Source organism: Prinia subflava, chromosome 10 (assembly GCF_021018805.1).
Source record: "Prinia subflava isolate CZ2003 ecotype Zambia chromosome 10, Cam_Psub_1.2, whole genome shotgun sequence".
NCBI lineage: Eukaryota > Metazoa > Chordata > Aves > Passeriformes > Cisticolidae > Prinia > Prinia subflava.
In genome coordinates this window covers 14,106,235-14,129,325 of record NC_086256.1, presented here as the reverse complement: position 1 = coordinate 14,129,325, position 23,091 = coordinate 14,106,235, and the positions used below count along the sequence as shown (strand labels likewise).

At 41.0% G+C, this 23,091-nt stretch overlaps 1 protein-coding gene across 1 annotated transcript; it reads left to right on the top strand.

Moving 5' to 3' along the window:
- Positions 1-23,026, top strand: LOC134555431 (vitellogenin-2-like). Its single transcript, XM_063407010.1, has 35 exons — positions 1-40; positions 155-175; positions 283-434; positions 1,698-1,949; positions 2,484-2,645; positions 2,733-2,881; positions 3,478-3,628; positions 3,734-3,891; positions 3,982-4,147; positions 4,991-5,116; positions 5,467-5,685; positions 6,617-6,834; positions 6,972-7,069; positions 7,338-7,462; positions 7,573-7,674; positions 8,303-8,422; positions 8,508-8,697; positions 10,407-10,500; positions 10,612-10,797; positions 11,329-11,473; positions 11,593-11,815; positions 11,893-12,068; positions 12,440-13,324; positions 13,791-13,841; positions 14,461-14,547; positions 15,574-15,786; positions 15,880-16,022; positions 16,441-16,579; positions 17,063-17,198; positions 17,633-17,819; positions 18,147-18,235; positions 19,298-19,395; positions 20,141-20,300; positions 21,682-21,843; positions 22,705-23,026. The coding sequence occupies exons 1-35, from the start codon at positions 1-3 to the stop codon at positions 22,821-22,823; spliced, it is 5,742 nt and encodes a 1,913-aa protein (XP_063263080.1). The 3' UTR covers positions 22,824-23,026.
- The last annotated feature ends 65 nt before the right edge of the window (positions 23,027-23,091 follow it).

Genomic DNA, 23,091 nt, shown 5'->3' with positions numbered 1-23,091 from the left:
ATGAGGGGAATCATACTTGCACTAGTGCTCACCCTCGTAGGTAAGGCTACATGTCCCTCCTTCACCTTTCTTTTCCAAATTTTCCTTATGTTCGGCGGCAGCAATTGGATCTAGATTGAACGTTACTGATCTGATTTTTCATCTCTTTTTGTAGGTTGCCAGAAGTTTGACATCGGTAAGTAAATTTTCTTTTATAACCTTTTTTTTGGGTGAATTTGCTTTTATTTCTGTTTATTAGAACATGGTTACAAGTATTGTGAAAATGGCTATTGTTTCCCACAGACCCTGGATTCAGTAGCAAAAAGAGCTACCTGTACAGTTATGAAGGCTGGGTGTTGAATGGGCTTCAAGAAAAGAATTTAGGCAAGTCCGGCATGCGCCTGAGCTGCAAACCAGAGATCAGTGGGCTGTCGGAGAACATCTACCTCCTCAAGGTACTGCCTCTCCTAAATGTGCAACAGAAAGCTAAAATCACAGTTGTAATTGCATCTGGCTCATCTGGGGTGTAGGAAAGCTGCAGGGAACACAACTGGAGGCTTATCACTCTGGGTATCAGAGCATGATCTGCAAGTTGCTGTCTCAGAGGTGATGAGTCCCTTAGCTGTGTTTGTTGTGGAAGTTGTTTGTAGCAGGTGTTAATCAAGAGTTCATATCAGAAATACAGTTTCTGGGGATTTCCTAGATAATGGCAAACTAACTAAAGACATTTAAACCTGCTCCAAGATTTGATTCTACTCTTCGCACACATTTCCAACTCCTGTGGGAAGCCAGGACTAGGGTGTGTAAAATCACTGTCATGGAGGCAACTGATAAATATAGACTTTAAAAGTAATAAAAGTTAAAGATAAAAAGTGCAAATCATCAGAAAGAAGTATATGATAAAATTTAGTGTCTGAATAATGCAGTAAAAAATCTGTACATGTGAAATCATGCCTCTGCTGATGTCAGCAGTGATAGGACCTGACTTAATTAAAAATGAATATGCTTCAGAAATGTACTGTTGTCCCTTTAATCAAGTTACAAATCAGAGATTCTTCTTTGAATACTGACTTCAGTGACAGCTCTCCCCAGTTGTATTGAACTGTACATCTTTCAAAACTGGGGGCTATGGATTGCATTTCACACTATAGACTTAGTGCTGAAATTCTGGTATGGTGTGCACCAACCTGTGCTCTGAGGCACCTAAGCTGGCAGTAACTTTGTCAAAGTTATTGAAATTCCTTCTTATTTACATTGTATCTTAGTGTTTATAAATATATTGTCCATTGTTAAAATATTTTGGTTGATTTAAATAACAAATATGAAGCAAATATAGTAATTAGTTAGTAAAAAAAAAGTTGTATAGGAATAAGTTAAAATGAAACATTCTAAAACTGCTATTTTTTATATTTAGAATGATATAAGCTTTTGAAATGCTAAATCTTAAGCAGAATATTTATTTTAAGGCTGAGAAAAAGGGAGACTGATTTGTTAACTGCTTTTCTAAGATAAAATAGTACTGTTGAGCAGACAGGATTTGCACTGGTTTTACTATAGTGTAAGCAAAAGACAAAAGAATAAACTGCTCTATGATTTTCTAAACTTACACGTGGAAGAAAAGAGTATTTCACTAGTGGTTATATTAATTTCTTTCAATCTGTTTATATATTTAGTACCAAAGTGATTTTATTCACCTAAGTATCTTGATTTCCTCCCAGATCCGCTCCCCGCAGCTCGAGGAATACAATGGCATCTGGCCCAGGGACCCGTTCACTCGGTCTTCCAAAATCACCCAGATTGTTTCCTCATGCCTTACCCGGCCCTTCAAGTTTGAATACAGCAGTGGACGGGTTGGGAACATTTATGGCCCAGAAAACTGCCCTGATATTTGCATTAACATAGTGAGAGGAATACTGAACATGATACAGATAACCATTAAAAAGTCACAGAATGTGTATGAATTGCAAGAGGTGTGTTTCTTTCCATTCTAAAACTATTTTGCTGAAAGGATGTGTTTCTTCTTTTAGTTGGTCTTCCTTTGAGTTTCTCTCTATTTGCATCTACTTTTGTATATTTGTAGTAAGAAAAAGGTGATTTTCATTCATTTAGAAGTAAATGTATGCATGTGAGTTTGACAAATTACCTGGGCTGAACTCTTTCTAAGATATCTGTCTTTAAGTCTTACCATGCAGTTCTTTGGAGAAAAAGTATTATTATCCATGAATTTATTTTCTATATGGTTTCCATAATACAACTACTTGATCAATTTTATTTGCTACTTGTTGATATTGGTTATTTATTTATTGATATTAATTGATATAAATTATTAATTTTAAGGTCCATCCCCTGACTGTGTATTGCTCGCATGCCTGTTTTTTAGTTCAGTAGGAATGACTATATGTAAATAGTAACAGATTCATTGAGAATCTTTATTAAGTAAAACTTCTCACATAGGGAAATCCTGATCTAACTGGGAAGTCTCATTTTCTGTATTCGTCTGCCAGGCTGGGATTGGAGGTGTTTGCCATACAAGGTATGTCATCCAGGAAGACAAGAAGAACAGCCGAGTCTCTGTTACGAAAACTGTAGACCAAAATAATTGCCAGGAAAAAGTGGTGAAGAGTCTCGGAATGGCTTACATCTATCCCTGCCCTGTTGATGCGATGGTATGTGAAAGGTGAAAACATCTTCCTAAATACAAGCATGGCCACTGTGTCCCCGTTCACTCTTTGGGTCTCCCTGTCCCCCTGCAGAAAGAAAGGATCATCAAAGGCACTGCGGCTTTCTCCTACAAGCTGAAGCAGTCCGACAGCGGTGCCCTGATCACAGAGGTGGTGTCTCAGCAGGTGCATCAGATCTCACCATTCAGTGAACCCACCGGTGTCGCCGTCACGGAGGCAAAGTAGGTGGGACACGGGCTTGCTTCACAAAGTGAGAGTGATTACAGATTCTGTCAGAGCCCTTCACCCCCAGCTGAAGTGAAATGAGAATTGAGCTCCACAGCAGTTGAATGGAGATGTACAATCACACATGGAGTTTCCACAGTCCAAAAAGTTCAGCAAACCATTTTTTTATTTGTACCCTGGTCAAACTGTTATTACAGTTACATGGAAGAAAAGCAGAAAAGATGTTTTGTTCGCTTATAGCATAAGAATGCAACTTTACTGTTCTGTTTGTTCTGAAAAAGGGCTAATTTAAAGTGTCAGGAGGAAGATGGTGCATGTAGAAATAAGATCATTCATTACACCAGGTCAGTAGCTCCAGTTTAGCAGATAGCAGTTTTGCTTCTCCTCGGAAACAATTTCATTGTAGATAACTCCAATGCCATTTTGTGCTAGATAGAAGGCTTTATTCATTATCAAAAGATTTTCTTTTGATAAGAAAAAAATTTAAAGGGTAAGCCAGATACCATCACAGTATCACTGAACCAACAAACAAACCAGGCACGTGGGTGAAGAGAGATAATGCCTTTCCCCCGTGACACTTGTCTCTTGACAGACAACAACTCACCTTGCTTGAGGTGAGGAGTGAGTGGGGGAGCTCCCCAGACATCTCCATGCAGAGCTATGGAGGCCTTCGCTACCAGTTCCCAGCAGTACTGCCACAGATGTCAGTGCAGCTCATCAAGACAAAGAACCCTGAGCAACGGGTAGAGTATTTTTTTTTCCAAATTGCTTTCTTAATAAAAAAAAAAGTGATTGTTAATTCCAAAGAATGTAATTATGCATGCCCTCTATCTTGTGTTTTGTTACAGATAACCGAAACACTGCAACACATAATCCTGAATAATCAACAAGATTTCCATGATGATCTTCCATACCGTTTCCTGGAGCTGGTCCAGCTCTGCCGCACCACAAGCACTGACACCCTCGAATCCATCTGGAGACAATGTTCAGATAAACCCCGCTACAGGTATTTCATTGGATCAGCCTATAAGAAACTCTTCTGGTTTTGTGAGAACTGGGAGCTAAAATGAAGGATTTTTTAAAAATCTCTTTGCAGGCGATGGCTGCTTAGCGCAATTTCTGCGACAGGCACCACAGAAGCACTCAAGTTCCTTAAGAGCAGAATCCGCAGTGATGACCTCAGCTACCTCCAGGCTCTTCTAAGTGTTCCCTTTGCTCTCCATTTAACAAAAGCTGATGAACACACTGTCTCAATCGCAGCAGTGAGTAAAGCCATCTTCTGAAACTTTCCTGTCTCACAGTGGAAGAAAAGATAATCAGCTACCTGTGATTAAGTACATTGGAGGCTGGATTCTCCTCTTGTGTACACTAATTTTGTGGAAACATTCACTCATGAATTTGTTTTGGCACAGCATTTATTAGAGGAGAGTTCTATGTCTTCATTTCTCTGTACTGATATAAAGCCATTTTCTTATAGGAGCTTCTGGGAATACTTCCCATTTTAGTTTGCTGGGATCACATGGCATGCCTTCTACAGACAAAACCTTGTCTCTTTAATCTCTTACTTCTGAAACAAATGGTGATTGGGGTGTTATGTCACTTGAGCAGCTCTTTCAATTGCAAACTAGTCCATGAAGTGGAAAATGCTGCACGAAAAGTATTAGTGCAAACATCAAATATACAATATTGAACCATTTATTCTGATGAGGATTTTTGCCATCTCTAATCAATATTCTTAAACAGGAAAAGCAGAAATGATGTAAAAATGTATCATTTATATAATTGAGTTGCATATTTTTCTAGAGATATTTCCATTTATACATTGATGTTTATCCATAACCTTAAATTTTTCAGTGTTATGTTCAGTTGACAAAAATCAAAATGTAGCTATGTAAGCTTATTTGTATATAAAGTGTATTAGTGGGGAATTATGCTCCTAAGTAAAGCTTCCAAATACAATGTCTACAACCTACTTTAATTTGTTTGGGTGAGAACAGTAATCATTCTGAATTGATCCCTTCAAATAGGATCTGATGATTTTCCTGCTCTGAAAGCTTTGTGAAGCACTGTATTAAATGATGAATTATTTTTTTTCTTCTTCACAGGATTTAGTGACAAGTTCTCGAATCCAGAAAAATCCTGTGCTTCAACAACTTGCCAGCTTGGGATACAGTTCTGTGGTGAACAGATACTGTTCTCAGACCTCAGCTTGTCCTAAAGAAGCTCTCCAGGTGGGCGGCTTTTTGCCAAGGTGTTTTTTTTTAATAGCTCAGTAATTTTCAATATTTTAGCTTAATTCTTTTAAGATACAGTATAAAAAGGGTGACTGGAAATACAAATACACATTTTGTAGGTTTTCTTCAGAACAAAGGCATCAAATAATTTTATCAATGTAGTCATTTGCTTCATCATTGAAAACAGAGTTTTCATATTGCAAGGGTAAAATCCTGAGAGAAACCACCATTGAATGATTTTATCAAAGCCAGTTTCTCTATTGTGGTAGGCTTTTCAGTGGGTGAGGGGGACAGTGTGGACAGTCTACACAGTAGAGTGAGAAGGTTGAGCTGTGCTTTGTTTACAGCCCATCCATGACCTGGCAGATGAAGCAATCAGCAGGGGCCGTGAGGACAAAATGAAATTAGCTCTGAAGTGCATTGGCAACATGGGAGAACCAGCCAGCATCAAGCGCATCCTGAAGTTCCTGCCCATATTTTCATCCGGTGCTTCTGACCTCCCCATCCACATTCAGATTGATGCCATAATGGCCTTGAGAAAAATTGCTTGGAAGGACCGCAAAACAGTATGTAGGATCTGGTGGATTTTCTTTACTTAGTGAATTAGAATATGTGCCCTAAGCATAATGATTTTATGGTATCATGTGTGAATTCAGCTGATTTTTTTTTCAAGATTATTTTTAAGGATGATACTATACAGTTTTACATTCGTCCGATGTTTTCTGCTAAGCTGTAATGATAATTAGTCAGTAGGAATCTTCCGGAAGGACATCAGCAGTGTAGTTTTTATCATCTGTCCTGTGCTAGTTCTATATGGTGGACACTTAGCCACCTAAAAGTCAGACATATAAATTGCCTCCATAGTCAGGAGGAGAGGCACTTTCTGTTAAAATCCTAGGCTAAATGTCAGCATTGCTCTGCCTCTTTTAGACCCTTCCCTTGAGGGTGGATGAGTCACTACTGACCCTGCACTGAGGCTACTGTCACAGAAAGTGTAGGCAAGACTCCCACTCCTCAGATGGTTTAGGTACAGGACCTACATGAGAAACCACTCACTCAGACTGTCTTTGGTGAACTGCTGAACCCTTTTAAAACTGGTCTAAAATAGTGAAGCATGCTCACCAAATCAGTGGAGTTACTTCAAACAATGAATATGTCTTACTATATACATTTTTTCTTCCAAAGATGTTCACTGGTATTTGAATATCAGTAAAGCACAAAGCAGTGCTGATGCCTTTTTGATTGTCATGTCTTGACTCAATACATTGATAGATGGATATTTATTTCAGGTTCAGTGGCCCCATGGGGCTGTTCCACCATAGTCCCCCTTCAGTGATATTAGTAAAGTAATGTGGAACTCTGCAGTAAAAAAGATCAGGAAACCTTTCTGCAGGGATAATGATCCCCTCTCCCATATTTCCTGTGGGTTAGGTGTGGCTCCAATGGGCAAAATTGTTTCAGTTATTGGAAGCTCCAGGCCCTGTTTTGTCTCTGCAGGTGCAGGGATATCTCATCCAGATCCTGGCTGATGAGTCGCTTTCCCCCGAAGTACGGATGATGGCTTGTGCTGTTATCTTTGAGACAAGGCCTGCCCTCCCCTTAATAACAACCATTGCCAACGTGGCCATGAAGGAGAGCAATTTGCAAGTGGCCAGTTTTGTGTATTCCCACATGAAGGCTTTGTCCAAGAGCAGGTTGCCATACACATACAACATGTGAGTAGAGACAGGAACGAAGCAGGTCCTCTTCTGCAAATAATGATCCTCTGCATGTGCTGACAACTGAAGTCAGTTTATTTACTGACAGGATGCAGCTTGTTTCTGGATGCTATTACCTCTCTCCTTTTGTTTAGATCTTCAGCTTGCAATATTGCTCTTAAGCTGCTGGCCCCCAAATTGGACAGGCTGAGCTATCGCTACAGCAAGGTCATGCGCATTGGTGGTTACTTTGGTGAGTAAGTGATTCAGTGATCAGGAAACTTTCACTTCAGAAATCTTAAAATATTAAGTCCTTTGGAAAAATATGGCATTCTTTTAGTGAGAAATTAAATGTGAGACTCACGTGTTTAGAGTATCCATTTAATAATTTCTGCCTAAACAGTTAGATTTTATTTAATAATATAGCTTACAGTTGGCAATAGAAAAGCTGCCAAAATATGATCTTGAATAATAAGCAGAATGGTTAGAAAAAAGATGTCTCTTGTTTACTTCTGCCATAGATAACTATAAAATTGGTGCTGCTGGAGATGTCTTTGTTATGAACAGCCCAGGAACGATGTTCCCATCAGCAATTATTTCCAAGCTGGTGGCGTATTCTGCAGGGTCTGTGGCTGATTTGGTGGAGGTAAATATTTACCTAAGTCAATAATGAATCAAATTAAAATTAAAACTGCTCACAAAGTTTCCTGTCTGTAAGCATGTTTCAGACTGCTCCTTCTCATACTCTTTTGATAGGCTGGTGTCCGTGTGGAAGGCCTCACAGATGTCATAATGAAACGAAATATCCCATTTGCTGAATATTCTACATACAAAAAGATAAAGGAGATTGGAAAAACTGTAGGTATTTTCAGTAATACAACCAGTGGGTTGTGTCAAGGGACACTGGTGATGCTTTTCACTGTAGCTAAGCCCTGTGTCAGGGGGTATACTCTTAGGACTATACTCTTAGGAGTCAGCTCAAGTATTTTTGTGAAGGAGAGATGTGCAGTGGGGACTGCAGGAGATGTCTGCCATGGCTGCAATAGCTTTGGTCTCTTGTTGCTCTGGCTCTGCCTCCTCCCCACCTCAGAGATGGCTGCAAGAGGAGCACAGGAGGGTAGGAGAGTGGGAGGCATTGTAGAATAGTGTGTCACACTCCACTCCCTCCCTTCATCTATCTCACCTAGTTTACAAGAATATGCCTTTGTCTTCAAGAATTTTTTTTTTTTCCTCTGTACTTTCAAATTGGGTTTAGTGGTACTAACAGCCCAGACCCTGTGTGTGAATGTTACTGTATTGGGACACCAAAAATTTGTGGACATCTTAACAGTGGAAGACAGTCTGAATTAGTGCCATCATGCTACTTACAAATGGAAATTTTACAAAGGAAAAGGGCAGCTTGGCCAGAGATGGGTTTAGTCACCTGGATGAATTATCATTTGTGAAGTGTTGTATTAAGAAACTTGTTTCTTTATCTGTTCGCCAGCTGCTGGGATGGAAGGAACTGCCAACAGAAACCCCCTTGATGTCAGCCTACTTTAAACTCTTGGGCCAAGAGATGGCCTACGTCAACATCAACAAGGAAGTCCTCCAGCAGGCTGTGAAGGTACCGGGGCCCCCTGCTTCTCTTTGCAGTCCTGGGCAGTGTCACCCTTGCCCACCCCAACCCCTGGCCGTGTGTCTGTCTGCAGAGCATTGCGGACCCCGCTGACAGGAGCGCGGTGCTGAAGAGGTTGGCGGCCCAGCTGCGCAGCGGCGTCACGGGGCAGTGGACACAGCCCCTGTGGCTGGGAGAGCTGCGCTACATCGTGCCCACCTGCACCGGGCTGCCCCTGGAGTACAGCTCCTACAGCACTGCCCTGGCCAGGGCCGCGCTCAGCGGTGAGCTGGGGACCGACACGGGCCGAGGGAGGCTGCAGGAAGTTAGAAAGAGAACTAGTTTTGTATTGGAGACTGGGGCGGTGGAGGTATGTGAAGAGAAGGTGGATGCACTGATTTGTGCATTGTCTTTGAATGGATTGAAGGCAGAAAAGGTGAGATGAGAACCTGGGAAACCAGAGAGAGAGAGTCCGCAACATTCAAGGCCAAAAAACCCCAGAGCTGCCTGGGGAGCTGATGCAGACATGGGTAGAAGGGGATGGCTCCTGAGAGGTGCACACACAAACTAAGCAGGATTCATTGTTGATATCAAAAAAGAGAAGAAAATAGAAAACAGTTAAAAGAGAACTGTTAGTAACATTAAGAAGGCAGGAAGAGAAGAGGGCCTGTGAAAAGAGACTGGAGCTCTCTTTTAAACGAAAAAATACGCAAGTGCTAATCCTCATCAAGAAGTTAATTCAGTGATCCCACTGCGAGCTGTGCAGAAGTCTTAAATTAGGCAAAACTGACTCTAGTATCTGCTGACACCACATAAGGAATGAAGGATGACGTACATGTGCTTGGGCTCTTCCATGTACCCATTCTTTGCTGTTCCTGGGTTTTGGTTTGTTAGTTTGCTTTAGTAACATCTTTGCAGCTCTGCCCTTTCTGAGTGTCTTCTGTGGTGATTTTGTTTGTTTGTTTTGTTTTGTTGTTTTTCCTTTGGTTTTGGGGTTTTTTTAATAACAATCTTGTAGCCAAATTGGGGAGGTATGGATTGGATGGATGGTCTACAAAATGAGTGAAGGTTGTCTGGACTGCCATCTCCAAGGGTAGTCAACAGCTGAAAATATAATTGGTGACTTGTTACAAGAAATGTTCCTCTGCCATGGGCACTTGTTCATTGTCTTCTTTTAAAATCTGAGCTTTGTAAAAGAAGGTACCCTCAGGGTATCTGTGTCAATATTGACACTGAGCTGGTGGGAGCAGTTGCTGCACTGGGGGTCAGGCTGCCACTGACAGGCAGCTTAGCAGGCTGGAGAGGATGGCCTGACAGAAGTGTGGTGAAATTTGACAAAGGCAATGCAGAGTCCTTCACCTGGAATGGAATAACCCATGCAAGTGCACAGGCTGTGCATCACCCAGGCAGAGCGCAGCTGTGCAGGAAGGGCAGGACAACCTGCTATGATAAACCAGCAGTGTGCTCATGAGGTGATGAAGGCCAGCTGTATCATGGGCTGCAGAAGCAAAAGCAGAACCAGTGTGACAATGATTTCCTTCTCTGTGTAGCACATTTGTAGCTGCATCTGCAGTGCAGTGTCTGGTTTGGGGTCCACAGTACAAGATGTTCACATTTGATGTGAGGAAAGATTGGAGAGCAGAGGTTGCTTAGCCTTGTTCTCTGCATTCACTCTGTCTTCTGACTCTCCACATTTTTGAAATTTTAATGGTATGCTACTTATCAAACTTTCAATTTGGGTCAGCTCTTCATTTTCTTAGTATATTTTTATTTCCATTTTCAATATGTTGCATCAGGACCTTTGCCTACATAACAAGCTTCCTCTATATTTTCAGTATTCTTCAGAATCATAAAAGGTCTCATGCACCTCAAAGTCTGTCTTGTTTTCCAGCCATTTGTTGTACTACCAAAAACACTGCCTCCTACTGAAAACTGCTTATGTTTGACCCCTTTCTTTCATTTTTACAATGTTTAAATATTCTTGCATTTGCAGTTGATGGAAAGATATCTCCCCCTTTAACTGGAGATTTCAGACCTTCGCAGTTGCTTGAATCCACTGTGCAGATTCGTTCTGACATAAACCCCAGGTATGGCAGGTTTCTGAGGCTTTACATATGAAGGAGGTTTTTAGTGGAAGGCAGAAGCCCTTGGGTAAAAAGAGCACCTTTCTTACCCTAGACTACTGCACTCTGTTTCAGCTTATACATACAGACATTTGCAACAATGGGTGTCAACACAGAATACTTCCAACAAGCTGTGGAAATTCAAGGCAAGGTCCTGATAAGAGTGCCAATGAAGTTTGATGCCAAGATAGACATGAAGCTGAAAAATATTAAGATTGAAACAAGTCCATGCCATGAGGAAACTGAGATAGTGGTTGGAAGGTACGGTGGCATTACTACAGAATATTTTGTGTTGCTGAAACCTGACAAAGTTCACTATTGACTGACCTCCCACAGAGGTCTCTAGATAGGCAGAGTGACTCTTCAGTGTGTAGCAGAACCTTTGGCATAAAGCACAAAGAAGAAAAATACAGTAGCTAAAAGCAGACGATACCTGAATTATTTAACAGTGTGATTTTTTATGTTAATTTTTTTTTGTTCTTATTATTTTTTATTATTTTATTGTCTTTTAAGGATTTTGATTTTTATGTTTGAAAAAATATTTTTAATGTTGTGGAAATTTTATTTAAATTTATCCAGATTTTGAAAACTTCCAGTAATATAAGATTTTTTTTTGTCATGTGTCATGAGCTCTTTTTTTGTTTTCAATAATATTTATATTTCTAAATTCATATATAATCCCTGTGTTCAAATATCTTACCTCTGTGCTGTCACAGGATACTGACAAGGATGTATTTAACCCAAAGACAAGGGGTTGGAGTTATTCACCTTTTTTTGCACGTATCTCAACAGACATAAGGCTTTTGCTGTATCAAGAAATTTAGCAGAACTTGGTGTTGAAAAGAGAACCTCAATTCTCCCAGGAGATGCTTCATCAAATATTGTGGAAGAACCTTTCAAACCATCAGACAGAGCTTCCACTGAAGACTTCACAAAGGTAACCTATGGTTTTTTGCTTATATAAAGATATTTACCCTCTCTGTAATGGATGTCTGTAGTTTTACTCTTGCCCGTGATTCACTCCCAGTGGTATTCACATACTCACCTCTAATGCAGCCAGAAGCTGACAGCTCATCAAGGAAACATGCCTTTAGCTCTCCAGAGGATCTTCACCATGTCACAGGAAGAAAAACTCACAAAAGAGACATTTGCATCAAGCTGCATCATCTTGGGTGTCAGCTCTGCTTTTCCAGAAGGTCACGAGATGCCAGTTTCCTAAAAAACACGTATTTGCACAGATTGATAGGAGAACATGAAGCTAAAATAGTCTTGGTCCCAGGTAAAGTACTGACATCTTAGGCTTGTTAGAGCTATTTGAAGCAGTATAACTTTCTAACGTGTGCAATTGGTGTGTAGTTGAAACAGATGCTGATATTGACAAAATACAGCTGGAGATTCAGGCAGGATCCAGAGCAGCTTCCAAAATAATTCATGAAGTAAAGTCGGAGTCTGAGGAAGAGGGTGGATCATCTCTGTATGACGACATTCGAGCTAAACTGAAGAAGATTCTAGGCATTGACAATGTGTTCAAGGCAAGTGACTTTGAGTATGGCAGTGGGGAACATTTTCCCCAAAATGAGGGCAACAATTTGAGGTTCAGGGTGGAAAGTTGGAATGGCAAAGAATGGATGGGGCTGTTTTGAAAGGTGCCAGTGTCCCATGCTGAGGTGTTTCTCCTATGGGGTGCATCCAGCAAGGTGGTCTGTGCTGGGCTGGATTTCAGCTGAACGGAGTGTATCTGAGGGAATTCTGCAGCTTCTGCAGTGAGTGAGGCAGGGAGGTGGTTTTTCCATGAAAAGCTGGTGTGAGAACCCAGCTTCATCTGACACCCACAGAAGTTTTACTTTGTAAAAACAGGACCAGATGTATTCTCTCTTTTGCACCTCTTGGACTGTGTTTACAGGTTGCAAATAAAACACGACACCAGAAGAAGCAACCTTCAAAGAAAGAAAACACTGTGCTTACAGAGCTTGGGGCAGACCCTGATGTAAAACATCCCTCCAGCTCATCTTCTGCCTCCTCAGCTGTCTCTTCTTCCTCATCGTCTGCTGTTTCTCCCCAGCCTAAAGAGGCTGGTGATGAAGATGGGAATGATCAAGAAGAACAAGCAAGAAACAAAGATGCAAGCAGCAAGAGTAGCAGCAGCAGCAGTGGCAGAAGTAGCAAGAGTAGTAGCAGCAGTAGTAGTGGCAGAAGTAGCAAGAGTAGCAGCAGTAGTAGTGGAAGTAGTAAGAGCAGCAAGAGCAGCAGCAGTAGTGGCAGAAGTAGCAAGAGTAGTGGCAGTAGCAGCAGCAGTAGTAGTAGCAGCAGCAGCAGAAGTAGCAAGAGCAGTAGCAGTAGCAGCAGCAGTGACAGAAGTAGCAAAAGCAGCAGCAGCAGCAGTGACAAAAGTAGCAAGAGCAGCAGCAGCAAGAGCAGCAGCAGCAGCAGTGACAGAAGCAGCAAGAGCAGTAGCAGCAGCAGTAGGAGCAGTAGCAGCAGCAGCAGTAGCAGCAGCAGTAAAAGGAGCAGCAGCAGCAGCAGTAGCAGCAGCAGTAAAAGGAGCAGCAGCAGCAGTAGCAGCAGCAGTAAAAGGAGCAGCAGCAGTAGTAGTAGCAGCAGTAGGAGCAGTAGCAGCAGCAGTAGGAAGTCATCAAGTCATCATAGCCATGGGCATCACTCGAGGTATGTGAATGGCAGCAGCAGCAGCAGCAGTGAGTCACTGAGCCACCACAGCCATGGACATCATTCAGGACATCTGGAAGGTGGTAGCAGCAGCAGCAGCAGCAGCGCATATTCTAAAATATGGGTAATTTTGTCAGTAAATCTACTGATGTTACTAATGTTTATGAATCACTCTCCTGATGGGGGCTGGCCTTGCAGGACATTAGGAATTGACTAGCAGATAGTAGCAACATGAAATTTAAAAAATTATCCTACAAACACACCTGCAATAGTTGGCACAGGTGTCCACTTAATCTCAAAAGTCTCCACAAGCTTGTTGAAAATTTTGTTACTGTCAGGACATGAGTTTTTTCACAATTTACTGTCCATAAACATTGCATATTTCTTTCTTAATTTTGTGGTAGAAACATTAATGCTTTATATAAATTACTTCATCTTGCATTATGTGCTTGTGACTAAGCATACAGATCTATGTATGAATGATAATTAGCAAATTTCTTATTTAATTCCCAATTCTTAGATTTTAACTTAATTGCAACATTTCTTTTCCTCTGAGACTTCTAATCTTCTTGTTTTTGTCATTTTCAAAGAAAGCTCATGAGATTTACCAGTACCGCTTTAAATCAGCACATCGACAAGAGGTGAGTGTTTCTTTGCTCAGTTTCTCAAGTTTCTTGGGTTGGAATCACTGCAGGTACACAACGAGGATAGTGATATGGACAAATATGGGAGGATACCTTATTTTACAATATTTTGATTGAGCAGATTCTTGCCATGGCATGAGCCAGCCAGAACAGTGTACTTGATACTGGTGTTTCCTCAGAAAGTAACATTTCAGCAGTGTGTGTCCACTCAGATGCTCCTTGCCATTCACTTGGCCCATTCAGTTTATCCTCCAGTTCATCAGGCCCATGCAGAATTTGTCTTTCATATTGAAGTGAGACACTGATTAAATTTGACTTGCTCTGGTCCATTGTTTTTTCATACAGGGAATTCTCATCTAGATATGGTCCTTATGGATCGTGAAGAGTCAGATATGTTTGGGGAAACAAGATTTTTCAGAGTTAGATCCTATGTACTAAGCATGACACAGCCTATTGCGAATCATTGAGCTGCTCAGGGTTGGAACACACTTACCAACACCAAGTGCCATGAAAGAGAGATTGTTCAGCACTGCCTTGTGCAATTTCTTAAAGCATGCTTTAACATTACCCTCTTAAGCCCATTGGGGTTTGATTTTGGTTTTGGTTTTTTTTGCAGTTCCCAAAAAGAAAACTCGCAGATGACCAGATTAGCAGCTCGCATTCCTCTGCCAGATCCAGTCGTGCCTCATCTCGAGCTTCATGGGTTAGTTGCATCATTTTTAGGGAGTTCTGACAGCTTGGAATGATGTCAGAGTGGCTGTGTGCAGACAGTGATTGCATATAAGAATAATTATAATAATAATGGAAAGGGAGAAATCTCTCGAGTGTCAGGTATCAGTTAAGACATGCACCATAACTACCACATGCACTCTCCTCTGCAGTGAGGATCCTTCTTACTTGCATCACAACCCTTCCCTGATGGAAATCCCACCCAACAGATGCCTGCAGAGACCTATTTTGTGAGCTCTGCAGCGTGGAGGGAGATTGGGGTGCTGCAGTGCCAGTGTGAGGACGTTGGCTCAGAGCAGCCTCAGCAAAAGGGAGAGGGGACATGGAGCACCTGGGCTCCTCACCGCCACCAGGCAGACGTGTGCAGGCTTGAGAATGATGGAGGGAAGATATTGAAGGTCATAATGCACCTTGAGGCTGTTCTCCAGGGAAAGGGGTTCCTGATGTTGAAGAAAATGTTCTGGATTATATTTTGTGCTGGGTTGCTGTGCAAGCACAAAACCTGACTGCCCCACAGAACTCTCAGCTGAAGTGTGAGGAGAAAGCCAACACAAGAGCCAGACAGATAAACAAGAGGAGACGAGCTGGGGCATGTTATTGCTTGGGAATGAGTGACGCACACAACTGACAGCTGATGTTGTTCAAACTGAGCCACTTTCTTTTATTCACAGGCTGGGTAGTAACAATGAAGCCAAATCATATAGTCATTACTGTATTTTAATTATATGAACATTTCCATGGTATCAGCTGTTGCTCAGGAAATGGCACAAATTTTGGCTCATAAAAACACAGGGATAAAATCCATCTGGCATGGAGAGGCACGTGCACATTAAAGACATATGCACAAGGTTTTATAGGCATGTGTGATACATATGCTTGTATATATTTGTGGTTCAGTTGTTTATTTTTCCTTTATCCATCTAGATCTTGCATCTGAAATGTTCCATGGTAACTCTTCTATAATTATATGCTTTTCATACTTTCTCCCCCTTCTTCCTAGCCTAAGTTTTTGGGAGATGTTAAAGCACCAGTGCTAGCTGTTTTCCTGCATGGCCTCCGTGATGGTAAGAAGACAGGAGGCCTCCAGCTCGTGGTGTATGCTGATGTTGACTCCATCAGGCCCCGGATGCAGGTATTCGTGTCAAACCTCACAGATTCAAGCAAGTGGAAGCTCTGTGCTGATGCTTCAGTCCTCAATGCTCACAAGGCAGCGGTAAGGCTCAAACCTAGCTTGCACAGCTCTGTGTGCATCACAGGAGAACCGTGCTGCAGGCATTAAAAATGGACCACTGTCCCTCCATTACAGGCTTACCTGAAATGGGGGCGGAATTGCCAGGACTACAAGGTTTCATCTGAGCTGGTAACTGGGAAGTTTGCTGCCCACCCTGCTGTACAAGTGAAACTGGAGTGGCCTAAAGTTCCTTCCAGTGTCAGATCCATAGCAGAATGGTGAGAATTGAGTCTTTAGTGACACTTGTTAATGATACTGGTCAACTGGGAAAAATCAGCACCCACACACAAGGTTGTAGTGGCTTAAGTACTGGCTGATATTTTATTCTCTGATCAGAGATTCTCTGATCTCAGTCCAAGTACTGACTTTGGCCATAACAGCTGAGTGGGATTACATCTTATTTTAATGTGCAGTAATTCTTTATATTTGCCATAATTACTGAAAACTGAGGAACAGATCCTTCCTTTCACTGAACACTTGAAGAGTAGAACAGAGAGTGGGTGTGGACATAACCAGGGATCTTGAAGGCTATTATGCTACTTACACACAGGTGTGAGACAATCTAGTTGGGGTGTGTGCAGCCTTTTTTTTTTTCCTCTCCATCTCACTAAATCTTTCTGATCTGACCTTTTGAAGGTTTTACAAGTTTGTCCCTGGGGCTGCATTTATGCTGGGATTCTCTGAAAAAACAGACAAGAATCCTTCTCGACAAGCCAGGGTGATCGTGGCTCTAACGTCTCCAAGGACATGCGATGTTGTTATAAAGCTTCCTGATGTAATTATGGAATTTTTATTACTCTTCTATTTTTTTTTCTAATAGAAAAGTGTGACTGTTTAATTACAGTGGGTCAATTCTGAGAAAGAAAAATTAAGTTAGCATCAGTTTGGGTGCAAATGATGAAAATTACTTTTATATATTTCCACCATTGTAATATTTCATAGAAAGATGTCTATATAGTGATGTTTTTCATAGAGAGAGACATGGTTACTCATAATGACATGAGTTTCAATCTGTAGTATCTCCATAAGTGTTCACCTCATTGCCTTTGAAAGGGAGTAATTCATTCTCTCCCAAATAATTCCTGAATGACTTCTCTCACGCCATGAGAGAAAACTAAGCAAAAACCTCATGGACAATGAGTCAGATGAGCTATATTAATCTAAAGTCTTTGCAATGGGAGTAAAAGAAAGAGGAAAACAATCCTAGCTGTTTGCTGGCACAGGTGCATTTTGAATGTGCTTTTGAATTCCTTTTCAGATTACCCTCTATGAAAAAGCCATGAGGCTTCCCCTGTCACTTCCTGTAGGTCCAAGGACACCAACTTCAGAGCTGCAGCCTCCTATCTGGAATGTCTTTGCTGAAGCCCCTTCTGCAGTGCTTCAGAATTTGAAAGGTCAGAGTCTAACTGGGTTCAGAGCCATGACAACTTCAGTCTTACAACTTGTTTGGACACCTAAATTTTGCTGGCATTGTTTATCTCCAGTTAATTAGGAAATGTAATAATGTGAGGATGGTTCAACTGAGAAAAAACATTGTGCATGTAGTACAGAAACCATCAGCATTTGAGGGATCAAGATACTGATTACCTGGACTGATAACATTTAAAATTTCTGGCAATTATTTTTTGTTAGATAGAAGAACACAATTTATATGCCTTTTTAAGAATTTATGGGTGCTTAGTAGCCAAAAGTCCCTTTAAACCATATGAAATTATCATAAAGTGAAAAAATTACAAAGCTAAAATAATATGGCACTAAGAATAAACCACACCATTTAATGGCTTTCTCTCATGGAAAAGAAAAACTCACTGGCATTTTTTTTAACCAGCTCAATGCTCAGTTTCCTACAACAAGATCACAACCTTTAATGAAGTTGGGTTTAACTACACAATGCCAGCAAACTGCTACCACGTCGTGGCTCAGGACTGCAGCTCTGACCTTAAGTTCCTGGTGATGATGAAGAATGCAGAAGAAGCTGTGAACCTAAAAGCAATCAACATCAAGCTTGGCAATCAGTAAGTAACTTCTGCCAGATGCTGGAAGCCTGAGGGACCTCACTGTCCACATTTAGCATGAGAGGAGGTCCAAATTGAGCTTTCCTGCAATGATTAGCAGCCCATGGGGTTTCGGCACTTCCCTTATTTATCTTCCATGCAGATTGAATGGGATGTTGATGCTCTTATCCTGCATCCTGGGTTACAGGAATACCCCTGATGTCATTTAAGCATTTGAAATGAGCTTGTGCTCTGACCAGTGATACTTAGTGAGCAGGGAAATGCCCCTGTCACTGTAAGTGTGTGCAGGTGGCACAGGCAGGGTGTGAACACTCTTGTCCTTGGCAGTGAAGTCGACATGCGCCCTGAGAATGGACGGGTGAAGCTGCTGGTGGATGGGGCTGAGAGCCCAGCAAATGTTTCATTTACATCTGCTGGTAAGTGGTGAGCATATGTTGTTTAATTTTTGCATATGTTTTAGGAGAAAGAAGGAAAGAGAAGGAATCCGTGAAGGAAATTTGATCAGTTTGTATTCAATAAGTGTTTCTTTGATTTTAAGGTAATATTTAAGAATATGTACTTTACTCACTTGCAGAGGGACATTTAGAAAGATTGATTTAGAGTATGAAGTTCTTGGAGCAGCCTAAATAAGCAAGATATAATTGACATGAAGATCCCTCCTTTTTGTACATCACTGTAGGTCCTACTGTAGCTCCAAATTTGAGAAGTGTTTTGCCTATGCCATCAAATTTTGCTTGATTAAAACTTTTTGAAGTAGAGCTTTTCTAAAATCCACCACACATGATTTGTATACTGATGTTTTTCCTGATTTGATTTATAGGTGTAAATTTAGCTTGCATTCTGCCAGGGATAGGTATGGAGAACTGGTGGAACAACCTGCTTGGTTCTCTCCAAACAGGAATAGTTTGTTTCTGTGAAAGGTACAGGAAGATAGCTTGTTTCATCCTGTGTTGTGTAGTTAGGGGCTATTTACAGTGTGGGTATTCTGAGTGAAGAGCTGCAACATATGAATTGGGCTAAATCTTGCTGAAATTGGGTTAGCATGTACCAGTGCTGTGCTCTGTCCTATTTGTTATGTACTTGGGAAGCGATAACTGTGCTAGAAATGGCTCCAGTGACAGTCATGGTGTTCCTCATATTTCCATATTCCAATACAGTGTACTCAGAGCCTTGTTGATCTGCACAACTACAGAGATATTGTAGACAGCTCAGTAATAATTTCTAGACATAGATGTGGTTATGTTAATAACCCAAAGAAAAATTAATAAGTTTGTGGTCATTAACATTGTCTTCCAACCTTTTACAAACACCCATTTTCTATGTATGCACATTTCTACATTGCTTTGTTCTGTATTTTTGTTTCTTGAATAGGGTAACTGAGGAATTTTGAAGAAAACATTTTAAGAACATGACAGTTGCTTTTTCTCTCTTAAAGAAGTTTTGGTCTGGTTTTATTTTGGTTTGCTTCTTTCTTCTAGGTGCTTCTCTGTGGATCCACAGTGAAAAGAAAGGGCTTGTGCTTCTCGCCCCATTCTATGGCATTGATAAACTGTACTTTGATGGATACACATTCAGGGTATCATTCTTCCTCTTCATAAGATTGGGTGTTAAGAAATTTCCGTAGGATTCCCTGAAATCTGGGTGTATGAGGGCAAGGGTGTAGAGTGGCAAAGGCAAGTGTGTGCAGGGCAAAAAAAGACCCAAAGGGAAGATGGTGCTACAGGATTGCACATCCTGCTCTTTATTTCTGGGTGTGAGAAATGAGAACCTTTGATCAACAAAAGCACTCTGTTCTTGCAGAACAGATGTGTGTTGGGAGGTGGGTCTGTGAGTGCACACACGCTGAGTCAGCAGTGCCTTTGCAAGAAAAATGAGTTTTCAGCTCATGACCTCTGTCCTTACAGCCGTATAATTCTTCAAAACAGCAAAAATGTAGCCATTCTTTTTACATAAATGAGTGGTTTACAGCACTAAAATTAATATGAAGCTGCAATGTAAGAGGTTGGTCAATGGTTCCATGTCTTTCTCTTGTAGTATCAAAACAACCACCAGAAAAAGGCTTCAGCATATTAATAGTCTAGAGCATGAATAATAACATCCTAGACTGGCACAGTAGGTTATAAAGATTGTAACAGTTATAGATTCTGCAGCCCCAAAGGAGTTTGGCACCTGTCAGAACCTTTTGAATTCTTATCAAAGAGATTTGAAATGTTTGTGCATCAGCTTACACTGGGGCCTGCATAGCAAAAATCTGCTCCACAGGTATTACTTTTTTTTTTTTTTTTTAACTTGAAATACTTCTTGCTTCTTTTTCCTCCAAGATCCAAGTTGCTCTATGGATGGCAGGGAAAATGTGTGGACTGTGTGGAAAATATGATGCAGAATGTAAGCAGGAATATCGGATGCCCAACGGATATGTAGCCAAAGATGCAGTGAGCTTTGGGCATTCTTGGATTTTGGAAGAAAAGCCTTGTAGAGGAGGTATGCAAGCTCTAATAAGTTTAATATAATATCACTGCAGTTGTTCAGAAAATGTAGAATCTGTTCAGAAATTTTTAAATCCATATATATTTTGGAAATAAAATGCACATTAGAAGATTCATTATTAAGTTATATATTAAGTTTTAAAATTACATGCATGACAAGAAAGAAATAAGAAATTACAGGTTAAACAAGCCAAAACATACAAAATAGTTAAAGTTCAAAAAATAAGATGAATCAAAATCTTTGTTTCAGTTTTGAAGTATTTTAGAAGAGGATCAGAAAGTGGATAAAATTCACAGAGAATGCTTTGATTTAAGCACAACAGCATTTTCTGGCCATCAACTTTCAGCAATTGGCCCATCAAAAAATCAGGTGGGGATTAGCAGTTATTACCATGGCTGACCACCTGGTTTTTGAACCAGTGCAACCTGTCAAACAAAGCATTCAAGTTCATGAGCAGTTCCAGGGATTTAATTACATGGTTGAAATAAAAAAGCTGCATTTTAAGTCTTTCAGTAGATCAGGATCTAATGGTGTGCTGGTGCTCTCAGCTGAGGTTATGATGCAACATCACACCACAGTGCTTGAGAACAGGCACGTTGCTTCTGTGGACTTGCCCTGTGGGAAGGACGTCCTCAGTCCCTGGAGATGGCTTGTACATATCTAGCTTAGTATTAGCTGTCATTCTTCCATGTTTTTGTCACAAATTCTGGGCAACAAAACTTGCTTTAGATGGGTATGGAATCCACATGCACATCCACAATAATAGCCCTGTGGCTGGTAGTGACCACATTCTATTTCCATTTAACATACAATGGAAGCTGCTGAAATCTGAAGACATAAAACTTAGCCAGGAATAAATTGTGGTCTGTTTAGGTTGTCACTTGTAACTCTTTGTCCTGGGAGTCCAAAATGAGATCAATATTACTTGTTGGCAGCAATGACTGTTGCTCCCTCTCTGCACCAGTTCTGTGTTTGAATGACATTGGCAATAACGCAATTCTTTAGCGATTGATTTTATTTGGTCAGAAATCTCCCCTTTAGTTCCACTGCTGAATACTCAACATTTTAAAATGTGGTTTGACAGCTATTCAGTAAGCCAGTTTACTTTGAAAAATGCTTATTAGAAAGTACTCAGTTTCTATATCCTGATCTAGACGTAGACAGGTGCATTTGAAATGAGCTTTCCAGGGCTCCAAACCTAACAAGCTGATTTGAAAGGTTTTTCGGTAAGTAAAGCTGCTTCATGTATGATCAAAGCACAGTTTCCACGGAGGGCAGTTGTTTGCAGACTGGCAGCGTTGGCAGATGGGTCCTGTGGGGAGGTGTGGGGCTTTGGGGTGTCAGTGATGCTGTAGCTGTCCCCATGCCCTTGCAGCCTGCAAGCTGCGGCGCTCCTTTGTCAAGCTGGAGAGGACGGTGCAGCTGGCGGGTGTCGAGTCCAAGTGCTACTCCACGGAGCCCGTGCTGCGCTGCGCCAAGGGCTGCTCCCCCACCAGCACTGTCCCCGTCACCGTGGGCTTCCACTGCCTCCCTGCCGGTGAGTCTGCACAAACCCTGCCCAGGGCAGCTGGGCAGAGGGTAAACAGATCGTGACTGGACTCAGTTATTGCACTTGAAAAATACAAATGATGGAACACAGCCATAGGTAGGCATGGACTCACTGCCTTACTGACTGAAGGCCTTTCCCTGGTTTATTAATAGGCAAATATTCCTTTGGTGAGGGAGATGATTTTCTATTGTACATTTACTTGTTTTCATTGTACTAGAATTTAAAATCTAAACTGAATTCTCCTTCATGGTGCTTAGAGCTAACAAGATAAGGGCAGGGCAACAGCACACTCACCATTGTGATTCAGCTGAAAAGCTGTGTGCTGCAGCCTGTGGAGACTAAGCCAAGTGCAGCATCCCAAAACAGGGATCCTTTCCTTGCATTTTTTATATATTGCTGCCTTTGGATGTGGTCCTACTTCACTGAGCTGATTTAGGTACTAGAAGGACAGGTGTGGACAGGATTCTTGCACACAGTGATATAGGAGGATTTCTTTTCTATATGTGTATTGTAGGTTATAACACATTAGATGAAGTAGATATTGATTATATAGAGCATAGAATTGTATCTGTTTTCCAAGTTTTATTTCTTAAAGATCATATTAACCTTTCCTAAATGTATCATTAATAAAATTCTTCATGGAAGTAGTAGCTTTTAAGGTAGAACTGACTTATTAATGAATTGGGCTTCCTGGAACATCTCTGTGTGACTTAGACAAATATAAATATGTAAATCCATGAGGAACAGCTAAGCCTGCTGTAATTAATGACTCGTGCATGGCAAATGCTGTGCCTTGCAGAACTACTTGTGAAGTAATCTGTTTAATTTTCATTTCTTGTTCCCTGTCAGATTCAGCTACCAGCCTGACAGACAAGCAGACAAAGTTTGACCAGAAGTCAGAGGATATGCAGGACACTGTTGATGCACACACAGCATGTTCTTGTGAGGATGAAGACTGCAGCACATGAAGCTGCACATTTGCAGCATAGGAGAAAACAAATACTTTCATGTTTTTATTATGTGGTGTAAAAAAACTTGCCTTAAGGAATTATAGAGACACTAAATTAAGTACTTGAGGATGTGTAGAACCTTCCCAAGTAATTTAAAGTATTAAACGTTATTATTGTAGAAACTGTTACGATTGTCCATAAAGATCTGATTTCATAATAAATCCATGCATGGAACAAAGTGTGAAGGCTTCCTTATTTTGCTGGTGGTGGAAAGAGGAGGTCTGCA

Excerpts from the sequence above, each read along its gene's own strand:
- LOC134555431 (XM_063407010.1), top strand. The coding sequence starts at position 1 with ATGAGGGGAATCATACTTGCACTAGTGCTCACCCTCGTAG. Across the intron at positions 2,882-3,477 it reads GTCGCCGTCACGGAGGCAAA|ACAACAACTCACCTTGCTTG; the intron begins GTAGGTGGGACA and ends GTCTCTTGACAG. Across the intron at positions 7,463-7,572 it reads CTGTGGCTGATTTGGTGGAG|GCTGGTGTCCGTGTGGAAGG; the intron begins GTAAATATTTAC and ends CTCTTTTGATAG.